This window comes from Piliocolobus tephrosceles, chromosome 10 (genome assembly GCF_002776525.5).
Source record: "Piliocolobus tephrosceles isolate RC106 chromosome 10, ASM277652v3, whole genome shotgun sequence".
NCBI lineage: Eukaryota > Metazoa > Chordata > Mammalia > Primates > Cercopithecidae > Piliocolobus > Piliocolobus tephrosceles.
In genome coordinates this window covers 7,462,084-7,474,315 of record NC_045443.1, presented here as the reverse complement: position 1 = coordinate 7,474,315, position 12,232 = coordinate 7,462,084, and the positions used below count along the sequence as shown (strand labels likewise).

The 12,232-nt window shown below is 53.1% G+C and overlaps 2 protein-coding genes across 4 annotated transcripts in view; one reads left to right on the top strand and one right to left on the bottom strand.

Moving 5' to 3' along the window:
• Nucleotides 1–12,232, bottom strand: part of CLSTN3 (calsyntenin 3) — a 50,905-nt gene that overhangs the window by 23,617 nt on the left and 15,056 nt on the right. For 2 of the 3 annotated variants that reach the window (XM_023232371.2, XM_023232372.1), the window contains exons 3-6: nt 5,170–5,302; nt 2,735–2,857; nt 2,100–2,295; nt 25–233 (exon numbers count right to left, since the gene is read on the bottom strand). In XM_023232371.2, coding sequence (XP_023088139.1) covers nt 25–233; nt 2,100–2,295; nt 2,735–2,857; nt 5,170–5,233 — 592 coding nt within the window. In that variant the 5' untranslated portion in view covers nt 5,234–5,302. Of the gene's footprint in view, nt 1–24; nt 234–2,099; nt 2,296–2,734; nt 2,858–5,169; nt 5,716–12,232 lie in introns of those variants that run through there. The other variant, XM_031936265.1, reaches the window with a different exon arrangement.
• On the top strand, nt 6,588–12,062 carry RBP5 (retinol binding protein 5). Its single transcript, XM_023232377.2, has 4 exons — nt 6,588–7,140; nt 7,425–7,603; nt 11,014–11,115; nt 11,571–12,062. The coding sequence occupies exons 1-4, from the start codon at nt 7,068–7,070 to the stop codon at nt 11,622–11,624; spliced, it is 408 nt and encodes a 135-aa protein (XP_023088145.1). The 5' UTR covers nt 6,588–7,067; the 3' UTR covers nt 11,625–12,062.

Below are 12,232 nucleotides of genomic sequence, written 5' to 3'. Positions count from 1 at the left end.
CAGGGAAGCCAGGGGCGGACTCACCATCGTTGTCAATGAGGAAAGGGGTGTTGGGTGTGAGAATCTCGTAGTAGCAGATCTGGCTGTACTGGGGGGAGCAGTCACCATCAATGGCTTCCACCCGCAGGATACGATCATACAGCTTTCCCTCTGTCACAGCCGCACGGTACAGCCGCTCCACAAACACTGGGGCAAACTCGTTCACATCATTGACCCGCACATGCACGGTGGCCCTGCACATACCAGAGGGGAGGAGGAATGGGGACACGTCAGCCAGCCTCGATATTATACATCAAGATACAGCCTTGATACAGCACACCGAGGTACAGCCTCGATACAGTACATCAAGATACAGCCTTGATATGACACACGGAGGGACAGATTCGATACCGTATACCGAGCTACAGCTTCGATACTGTACACCAACAAACAGCCTCAATATGGGCACAACGAGATACAGCCTCAATACTGTACACCAAGGTACAGCCTCGACACGTACACCCATATGCCAGAAAGGAGCAAGCAGGAATCCCGACCGGGAGCCAGAGCAGGAGGGAGCCTCCCCATCTATCCCTGAGACTGAGGCAGCCAGAACGCTCCTCCCTACCCCACAGAGCACCAAGTGGCATCAAAGCCATGCCAGGGAGAGGACAACACCGGAGGAGGGCCCGAAGAAAGGGGACTGATGGCCGAGCGCGGTGGCTCAAGCCTGTAATCCCAGCACTTTGGGAGGCCGAGATGGGCGGATCACGAGGTCAGGAGATCGAGACCATCCTGGCTAACATGGTGAAACCCCGTCTCTACTAAAAATACAAAAAACTAGCCGGGCGAGGTGGCGGGCGCCTGTAGTCCCAGCTACTCGGGAGGCTGAGGCAGGAGAATGGCGTGAACCTGGGAGGTGGAGCTTGCAGTGAGCCGAGATCCGGCCACTGCACTCCAGCCTGGGTGACAGAGCGAGACTCCGTCTCAAAAAAAAAAAAAAAAAAGAAAGGGGACTGATGTAGGGGATAAGGAACAAGCCCCAGGGGTACTCAGGAGCTGATTTTGATGACTTCTGTGCAGAATGCTATGGATAAGGATGCCAAGAGGAAAGCTAAGGCATAAAATCCAGCAGGGCCTTCCTTCACAACAGTCAGCTCCAGGGGGATAACCGAGGAAGATGCAGAGTAAAAGCCAAATTAAAATCAGCCATAAGAAGGGAAATGGCATTTGTACAAAGGTCACAAGTCATCTGACACATCTGAAGAGCATGTGTGGGCAGCGCTGCCTCCCGTGCATGTGGCCCCTCGGTAGTCATGCGCCAGGGCAAGCAGAGCTGGGTCGAGGCCCTTCATACTGAGCCCTGCCCCCAGCCAAGATGCAGGCTCCCAGGCCCCAGAGGCAAGAGTCCTATCTTCAAATGGGAAACTGAGTCACAAAGAGCATTTTTATCTCTAGTGCCTCTTAGTGGCTCAGGCATCCTGACTGAAGATCTTTCTCTTATTCTCAAATAAGTTAGCTGGCAACAGGCGTAGGTGTCCCAGACCCGAGCCTCTTTCTTGCTACAACCATCCCCTGCCCACCCTCACCTAGAGCTATATGTATGTGTTAGGGATCGTGTGTGTGGTATACACTGCAAATAGACTGGAGGGGGCAGTTGAAAGGAATCTGGATGCATGCTGAATGTGTTCATCCTCTTCCTTCTTGCTCTCCTCCTCGTCATTACGCCCATGTACTGAGCCCTTCACTGTGTATCAGGCACTGTGGTCATGCTTTCAACACAAACCATCTCCTGGAATCTTCACAGCAACCTTATGAAGTAGGTATCATCACAATCTCCATTTTACAAATAAGGAAAAGCAAGTCCAGAGAGGCTAGGCTGCCCAAGGTCACGAGAGGCAAAACCAAGATTAGATCCACTGAAGTCTACTATACGTTTCTGTCACCTTGCCTGAAGGTCCCTAAATCCTAGGAACAGCAGGGGATAGGGTTCCCTAAGTCCTAGGAAGAGCCGCGGGTAGGGGTGGATATTCGATGACCGCACAGACAGAGGATGGTGGGCTTGGGAGAAGGGAGGAGGACCCCGCAACACATGGGGCAGGAGACAAGGACTTCCTCACTTGTGCGACTTCTTGGTGTTGGCCCCGTCGGGGCCCTCGCCACAGTCATAAGCCTGGATGGTGAAGGTGTGTTCCTTCTGGGCCTCGCAGTCCACAGGCTCCTTGGCCCGGATCAGCCCCTCTCCTGTCGCCTTGTCAAGGATCACGGCCTCAAAGGGCACCCCAGACCCATGGAGCCGGAAGCCACAGATCTCACCTGACAAAGGGGAGAAGGGGAGGAGTGAGGCTGCTGCGTCTCCTTCCCCACCCTCAGCCTCCCCACCTGGGGTCCGGCTCCACCTCTCCTCCCGAAGCCCTCTCCCTTCTCCTGTAGGCATAAAAGCATTAATGATCAAACACACAACTCCAAGCCCAGCTTCCATGAGCAGCAACCTCCCAGAGCCTCCAGGCCTGAGATCTGACAAAATCATGATGTGTTCAACCCTTGCCTGGTCATGTCCTTTTCTGGCATCCTTGACTCAATCTCCATTCTTCAATGGAGCCCATTTCCCTCCTTGAGCCCAACTTTATTTTCCCAAGGCCTCTTCCCTTACTTTCTCATTGCTCCCAGGACCTTCCCTCCCTCCCTTGATTTTGGCCCTTCCACCCACTTTTCTCTGTCCTGCCCTGCCTTGCCATCCCCGAATCCCAATTACCTGCATAGCGCAGCGGGGCATCCTTGTCCAAGGCAAAGAGTGGTGGGTTCAGCAGGACCGTGTTGTCATTCTCCATGACGATGCCTTGGTACTCTGCCTCAATCCATGGCTTGTGCTTGTTGGCTGGCCCCACCCCAGGGAGAGGAGAGGAAGCACCTGTGAGCAGGGCCTCTACTCCCACAACAACCCTTGTTGACCCAGACAACTCACACCTCAGCACCCTCACCCTTTCCACCCCCTATACGAGCACCTTACAGGAGGCGGGCAGCTGAGGACAAGAAATCAGCTACTAAAGGAGTCAGAGGGTCTGTGGAAGGTCACAGCCTTCTCCTATAGTAGGGTAGACAGTTCCCATGGAAACTACCTGCCCTGGGGGTGAGAAGGAGGGGATCACTGTCTCCCTGGGAACCATGGTCAGGATGTGGAGAATGTTCTTTAGGGATTTCACGTGCTAGAGAATGGAGACTGGGAACTTCAGGGAGCGGTGGTGGGCCATGAGAAGGCCCTGGAAAGGGAAGGGATAGATTAAGGAGAGAATTGAAACTAGAAAAAGAGCTAGAAGTTTCCTGAGATCCTGATTGCTTATCCTCCTCCCAACTCATTTCAATCCTGATTCCTTCACTCTGCACTTCTCCCAGCCAAGCCCCAACTTGAAGCCATTCTCCCAGAACACAGGATGGGGAGAAAGGAGAGAAGTGAAGATATATAGGACAGAGGGAGGGGGCAGAGAGGGGCAGGAATGGAGCAGAGGAATCAATGCCGAGCAACTGGACCCAGCAGAGCCGTCATCCTAAGGGATTATCGGGCTGGCCTAGAAACATGACAAATCCTGTCCCTGCTTCCCACCCCCACACCCAAGAGAACACATTCGAAACCGGCACATTTCTATGTCCTCCACCAGACCATCAAAACACATTCCCTGAAACCCACTTTTTATATAGAACTCAATCCCAGTTCTTATCTACCCCACCCCTCTTCCCTTCAACCACCAGCCAATTCAGAATGGATGCGGGACTCATCAGACTCCAAATCTCCCTATCTTCTACCAGATTCAGCCTGGTGAGGGACTGTGGGGAAGCATATTTCCTCCCCTTCCCCATCACTCCCAACCCAGCCTCCACACTTGCTCTATCTAATCCCATCAAGCCATCACCCAGGCTCCCAAAGCACACCCATGAAGCAGAAGGAAACCGAGTCACCAAAAGGAACCTCATCCCCAGTATCTCATGGTGAGCAAGAAACCCTGATGTCCATTCTCTCCTTCAACCACACCCCAGCAAGCCTGTGGCATGGGAAGGATTTCTTACTGATGACCACCATAACCCCTTCCTGAATGCTGAGGAGAAAGCCACAAGATGGTGCACAGGAGGCGGTACAGGAAGTGGCAGGAGGCTAAGAGGGGAGGCTGAGGTCAGCGATGCAGGCGAGGAAGACAGCGCGATGGAAGGGCAGGGCTGGACGCCTTCTGCACAGCTCCGCTCCCACCCTGCTTGTCTCCCCAGGTCTCTGAGCCTCTGTCTCCTCTCCTCCTGGCCCCCTGCGGTCTCTGCGTTTGCTCCCTTTCACTCCTAGGCTCCTGGGCTCCTCCTTGACTCACTCTTTTCCTGATTTTCCTCTCATTCTTCCCTCTTTTTTCTGCCTCCACCTTTACCCTTTTCCATCCCCTCCTCACCCCGTCCCACGCCTCATCTCCGGTCTTCTCCTTCTCAGCTTTCCCTCTCACTACTCATTTAGCGCCCCCCACACACCCACTTCTGCCCTTTCCTGCCAGTCTCCATCCGTTTCCACCTACCTGAGCCCTCTGCCCACAAGCCCCCCTCAACGTCCTCCCTCTCCGTCCGTCCCACAGCCCCGCCCGGCTGAATGTATCCGCTGTCTGCCAGAGAGGGCAGCTCTGGTAACCCACAGCCCAGCTGATGCAGGCATAAGGGTATGAATGCAGAGGCACACGCAAAAACATACGTGCTCCGAATTGCTGAACTGCAGCAAATACTTTCTCCCCAGGATGGGATGGAGGCGAAGCAGATGGATCTGCCACACACCCTTAGCATGCGCCAGTGAAAGGGAGAGCCGCTGGGAGACGTTTATCACCCGCTCGGGGGCATTCCCTCCCAGACCCGAGGTAGCCACTGGCGTGTAGAAATTGGGGGAGGGGGAGAATAGAGACCACAGGACGGCAATGGAGACCAAATGGGAGCAAGATACCAGCAAGAGAAACGCATGGTAGAGATGGACCGGAAAGGGAGATGTAGCTGGGAGGAAGAGAGGGAGAGGAGACGGAGCAGGTCTGAGAACATGGATGGGAAGGCGGGTGATCAGAAGAGGACCAGACACCTGTCAGGTGCCAGGGAGCCTCGACACCTCCTTCCCACCCCTACCGCGCACGGCGCTGCCCGACGCCCCTCTTTCAGGACCCCCACCCCCACCTCACTCACCTTTGTTACAGGAGCAGGACGCGAGCAGAGAGGCCAGCAGAAGGGGCAGCAGCAGGAGGGTCATGGTGCGGCGTGGGGCAGGGCAGGGCCAGGCGTTTGCCTCCCCTGGGAGCCTCCAGCCTGCGGATTCCACCTTGCGGGAGGGATACAGGGTGTCTCTAAGGAGCGGGGAACAGCAGGGCAGGGACCTAAAGGAGCCTACCGCCCACACTAGTCCATAAAGCGGGCCTGGGCAGATCCCAATCTGGGTAGCTGAGGCGGGGGACTTGCAGCGGCTTCCAGTTTCCCCCAGCCCAGCGTCCTCACCCTCTCACTCCCACCCCAACCCCGCTACCGCAGGATGACGTCAGCACAGCCGGGCAACGATTGATGGCGCTGCCGGCCAATCAGGTGACTGGAGGGTACCAGGTGCTGCAGCGGGGGAGGGAGCCAATGGGACTGGGGCGTCGGGGCTGGAGAGCTTCAGGGCTCCTTCCCCTGGCTGCAATTTGGGGGAGCCGAGGAACTGCGGGGGCTGGGGAGGAAGCTGGAGAGCCACGGAGGGGGTGGGAAAGAAGAAGGACGTGGGGAGAAAGAAGCCAGAAGCCAGGGGGTGGAGAAGAGAGACGTCAGCGGGACCTGAGGGCGGCCAGGAGGGGTGGCGCCGCGTCACCCCGCCCCCCAAACTCTGCATTAACCTCTTTCCACAGCCCCTTCCATCCACAGTTCCCTGCTGCGTGCCCTCTGGGAACGGTGAAGTAAAACCCTCAGTCTGAGTCTGAGAAATCCTGGCATTTGTAACCCAGGTCTGCGAGGAAATCACAGGGCGGTAGCGAGGCTCTGGGACCCGAGGAGGGAGAGGACGTCGTGCACCCCTCGCGCGCGCACCTGTCGGGACCGGTCGCCTCCTCCCGCCTACCTGCCCTCCCTCCTTCGCCCCGAATTTCACCTTAAACCGTGATGAACCAAGCCCAGTGGATTCTGAAGCCCGGGACGATGGCAGGTTCGAGACAGAACTGGGCAGCTGGGGGCGGGGCACGATGTTATTTAGGCGCCTCCACCCCACCTTCACAGAAATACATCTGGAAAGCACGGGCTGTCCTAGGGCTGGAGACTGGGGGTTATGGTCTCATCGATGACTCAGAGGGAGAGAAAACCCTCGGGGTCCCAAGCCAAAGAGAATAAAATTCTCCACAATAGCCAACAAACTCCTCTCTGGCTGTCTGTTCCGGACTTTGAACTCAGCACCCCTGGGGCTCCGCCTCCCTCCTAATGGCTCCTTAGGACCAAGAGTCTGGAAAGCCACTTTGGGGTCCCAGTTGAGCACATTGCCTGAGGGAGCTTTGGGGGCCAGGCCTACAGGGTGCTCTTCATGGTGGCTTCTGGGCAGCTGGCTGTCCTCAGCCCTCCCCTCACATCTTCCAACATCACTCAGCCCCAGGATCTCAGGCTATTGTTGGAACTCATCTCCACCTCACACAGCCAGACCAGCCTCAGGTGCCTCCCAGGAAAGGCTGCCCCTCAGGCCGTGGGACGGTTCCCAAGCCCGCCAAAAATGAGGGGGAGGCCAAAACTGGCTTCCGGATGGTTCGAGTTTTGGATGACTGACAGCCCCAGATCCTGCTCCAGGTTCCTTCCTCAGGAAAAGCCAAGGTCAGACACAACTTTGCCAAATCCCTGCCCCTCCTTCAGGCTGGAGACACCACCCCCAAACTCACTATAGGGGGAGGGAGGAAGTCTGATAGGGACTCTTATTGCAACAGGGCCTCAGCCTTATAAAAAGCCCTGGTAACCAGGCCGTTACACATCCTGCCTCTGTGTGTGCGCGCTGGCCTGAGTCTCTCAGCCTCACCTGCCAGACAACACCCCCTCCTTCCTCACCCTGTCTCCTGTATTCTCCTGAAACCTGGATCCACACAATGCCTCCCAACCTCACTGGCTACTACCGCTTCGTCTCACAGAAGAACATGGAGGACTACCTGCAAGCCTTAAGTAATGGCCTCACCCTCCCAGACTCCTGTCACTCCCTTTCTCCCCTCTTTCTTCCTGCCTCTTGGTCCCATGGAGAAGAGGGAATGCCTGGGGTTGGACACTGTGGAAAGGCTCAGGCGGCTGGCGCCTGACCTGGGATCCATTTCTAACCAGGCATTGGTAGGAGGGGGTGAATCCACAGTCCCAGACCCAAGGAAGGGAAACTCACAGCCTTGAGGGGCTGCTGCTGGCAGAGGAGCTCCTGGCTGGCTAGCAGCACCCCTGCTAAGAGGCAGCCCCCACAGACATCAGCTTGGCTGTGCGGAAGATCGCGCTGCTACTGAAGCCGGACAAGGAGATCGACCACCAGGGCAACCACATGACGGTGAGGACGCTCAGCACCTTCCAAAACTACACTGTGCAGTTCGATGTGGGAGTGGAGTTTGAGGAGGACCTCAGGAGCGTGGACGGACGGAAATGCCAGGTACCTTTCTCCTGGCTGGGCGGTGGCCAGAAGGAGGCATCACAGGAGATTCCTAACAACATGGGGCAAAACAAAGTGACCTTCCCCAGCCAGAGCAGGGGGGAGGAGGGGAATGGTCACCACAGCAGGGAATGCAGTCCCCAGGATACCAGTCTCCAGAACTAACAGGTCCTGGTGCTCCCCGTCTCTCTCCCACTTCTTCCCTGCCCTCTCTTCGCACCAGCCCAAAGGGCAAAAAACAGGGAAACCCAGACTGAAAGAGCAAACATTTGCCTGTGACACTGTTGGTCACCCAGAGTCTCTTTTACTTTAGTATCAATAACTTCACTCTCCTGCATTTCTTTCTACTTCTTACATATTCCTTCTTAGCCTCTTTGCAGATCCTAGTCCTCCTATTAATCCTTTAAACTGGAGTTTTCTCCCCAGAGTTTTGTTCTTAATGTCTTCTCCCTTTTGTCTGCCCACTATCCATAGGATACATCATCTACACCCATGCCTTCTGCTTCCATTTATAGGCTGCCCTTGGCATGAATTCTCCAGCCAGAGCCATCTCCTGAGCTCCAGGGCAATGTTTTCAACTGCCTGTATACAAAATACAGTTGGCCCTCCATATTCATGGGTTCTGCATCCACAGCTTCAGCAAACTGCAAATGGCAAATATTTGGGAAAAATAAAAATACCAAATGATACAAATAAAAAATAACACAGTATAGCAACTATTTACAGAGCATTTGCATTGCATTAGGTATTACAAGTAATCCAGATATTATTTAAAGCATATGGGAAAAGGCTGGGCATGGTGGCTCACACCCATAATTCCAGGACTTTGGGAGGCTGAGGCAGGCAGATCATTTGAGGCCAGGAGTTCAAGACCAGCCTGGCCAACATGGTGAAACCTCGTCTGTACTAAAAATACATAAATTAGGCCGGGCGCAGTGGCTCACGCCTGTAATCCCAGCACTTTGGGAGGCCAAGGCAGGCAGATAAGATCACCTGAGGTTGCGAGTTCAAGACCAGCCTGACCAACATGGAGAAACCCTATCTCTACTAGAAATACAAAACATTAGCCAGGCATGGTGGCGCATGCCTGTAATTCCAGCTACTCAGGAGGCTGAGGCAGGAGAGTCACTTGAACCTGGGAGGCGGAGATTGCGGTGAGCCAAGATCGCGCCACTGCACTCCAGCCTGGGCAACAAGAGCAAAACTCTGTCTCAAAAAAAATACAAAAATGCAACAATTAGCTGGGCATGGTGGCACATGCCTGTAATCCCAGCTACTTGGGAGGCTAAGGCAGGAGAATTAGATTTACTTGAACCCGGGAGCCAGAGGTTGCAGTGAGCCAAGATCACGCCATTGCACTCTAGCCTGGGTGACAGAGCAAGACTCTGTATCAAAATAATAAAGTATACGGGGGATGTACGTAGGTTCTCTACAGATACTAAGCCATTTTATTCAGCAGATTTGGTGGGGTAGGGGTCCTGGAACCAATTTCCATTTGAAGGCCCAAGGTCAAACTCAAATTCACCGTCTTCCTATCCAAATCTATCCCACTTTTATATCTACCATCTCCACTAATGGCAATAACCAGCCAGGCCAGAGACCTGGGAGTCATAATCAGTATCTCTTGTTTCCTTACCTCTAGGCTCCTAGCACACACACAAACACACACACACACACACACCCCACCACCACATCTAATTGGCCAAGAAATCTTTGTAACTTTTCTGCATTACCCAGTATAGCAGCTGCTAACTTCAGATGGCCATTGAATACTTGGAATATAACTAGTCCAAATCTAGATGCTGTAAGTGGACTTTCAGACAATGCCAAATAAAAAGAAGCATTTTGGAAATGTTTATATTGGTTGCATGCTGAAGTAATAATATTTTGAATATTTTTGGTTAACTAAAATATATTATTTAAATTAATTTCCCCTATTTATCTTTACTTGTCTAATATGGCTCCTGACCCATTTTATTTCTGTTGAGTATCACTCTTCTAAATGGCTCTCCTGTGTTCCCTCCTAACCTTTCTCTATCACCACCCTAATTCAGGCCTTCATTTCTCACCTAGTGCCTGAAATTGGTTTTTTTTTTTTTTTTGTAAAGTTGAGGTCTCACTGTGTTGCCCAGGCTGGTCTCAAATTCTTGACTTCAAGTGATTCTCCTGCCTCAGCCTCCCAAATGCTGGGATTAAGGGTGTAAGCCACTGCACCTAGCTGGTTCTCAGTCTTAACCCTCCTCTAATCTGCATACTGTAGCCACAGGGTCTACCTAAAATATAAATGTGACCGTGTCACTCTCTGACTTACACCCTTTCAGTGATGATCTATTACATTACATCATCTATTACACTTAGCTCAGCCTACAAGGGTCTCTGTGAATCAGCTCTTCAATTGCCTGCACCACATATACTCTAGGTTAGAGCCCTTCAGAACTAATTGCCTTTCTCTTTTACCACTATTTCTAGCTGTTTCTTTCCTTGCTAGAAATTTCCCATTCTCTCCAATCTAATTAACTCCCAACTTCCTTAAAGATTTCGCTCTGCCTGCCCCACTGCCTGGTGTCACAGTTACCTATTTACTGCTCCTCTATCCGTTCAAGACTCTGAGCTCCTTGTTTGGGGCCTCTCCTATGGGAGAACTCAATAAAAATTGATTGAATGCTCAGGCCCAGAGGGGCTGACTCTTTATTTCTAAGCATACTTCAGCTGTTCTTGAAACCGAGAAAGAGGAGAAATGAGATTACCTGGTAGGATTCCCAACCAATCTCTCTTCTTTCTCAAAAGTCCCTCTAGGTCAGCCAGAAGTATCCAGAGGAAAAAGTCTCCATTCTTCATAAATGTCCTCCCCAATTTCACGTCCACTTATTCTGCTACCACCCCTGCTCTCACCCAAAGGTCACTGTAGACAACTTTGGGCCCCCTCGGTGACCTTTAGAAGTGGGAAGCTGGGTGTGATGGTTCATGCCTATAGTCACAACACTTTAGGAAGCCATGGCGGGCAAATCACTTGAGCTCAGGAGTTTGAGTCCAGCCTGGCCAACATGGAGAAATCCTGTCTCTACTAAAAATATAAAAATCAGCCAGGCATGTTGGTGCATGTCTGTAATCCCAGCTACTCGGGTAGGTGAGGCATGAGACTCACTTGAACCCAGGAGGCAGAGTTTGCAGTGAGCCGAGATCCTGCCACTGCACTCCAGCCTGGGTGATGGAGCAAGACTTGTCTCACCGGAAAAAAAAAAAAAAAAAAAAAACTGAAGGGAAAAAGGGAGTCCTGCTGAATCAGAGCAGCTCCCTCGCTCAATGGAGGGGCTGGAGCAGACAGTATCTGCTGCGGAGTAGCAGAGTGAGTTGGGAAGCATTTTGAGCATCCTGCCTCCCAATGTCTTTATTCCCTCTTTTCCCTATAGACCATAGTAACCTGGAAGGAGGAGCAGCTGGTGTGTGTGCAGAAAGGGGAGGTCCCTAACCGGGGCTGGAGACACTGGCTGGAGGGAGAGATGCTGTATCTGGTAAATGGGGTAGGGGCTGGGTGTCTGGGAGAAGGGCCTCCAGCTATGACGCATTCCCTTGTCCAAACCAGATAGGTCCACCACTCTTCCCGCAGCCCCGCCCCACTCCCTGTCCAAGGAATTGACCAGGGAGGGAAAGCAAAAGCACTGGGAGGAGTGGGGAGAGGAAGAAACAGAGTGGCCAAGGTGGGCCCTGGCTACGAGTCGGATGAATGCCCATAAATCATCACAGGAGCAATGGAGGCTTCAGCCATTTCACATCCCCTGACCCGGCCACCTTCCTTCCTGGGGGGTGGAAAGTTGAGGATGTGGAATAATGATACAATTGCCCATACATCAAACACTCAAGCCGCTGTATCCGGAAGGAGTAAATGGAGGTCAAGGACCTTGAGAAAGGGGCTCTGGCTGGCAAAAGCCCTCTTTCTCGCTCCCCCTTACTTCCCCTCTCTCCCCAGGAACTGACTGCAAGGGATGCAGTGTGCGAGCAGGTCTTCAGGAAGGTCAGATAGCCAGAGAGGAACTGAGGCCCCTCCAGACAGCACCAGCCCACAGACCCTCCTGCCATGGCCCCTTCAAGCCCAGATTGTGCCAGGTCAGCTGTCCCTGCCTCTGGCCACCTACCCTCCCTCTGGGTCCCTCCTCACCCCTCCCCGTGTTAATTTGTAACTTGTAGCCCCCAGGCCAAAGTCCTTTCTCACACACCACTGCCCAATAGTGACCTCACTTCCAGGTCAAGGTCTGGCCTCCCAGATGAAAGAAGCAGGCAAAGGGAAGGAACCCCTGAGAACCACCAATGTCCCCTCCCTCCTGTCCATTTGGCCTCTACTTTTCCTTCTAAGAAAGAACTAAGCTATAGGCATTTGGCGATTAGTGAAAATTCTATCCTGATGGACTTCTGGAAAACTGTGAGTGGGGTTCAAGAGTTTCAACAAGGGCTACTGGCAGAGGCTTTTTGTCCATTTCTTTGTCCTTATTCTCGGGAAAGCCTCATGTACTCAACAAAACCAGGCCCAAGACACAGCCCCACCCACACAGGGTTCAACAGACCCCACAGTTCTGACATCTGAAGGCATCTGGCTATTTGATACTTCCATCCTATGTGTTGGGAAAGAGGGAT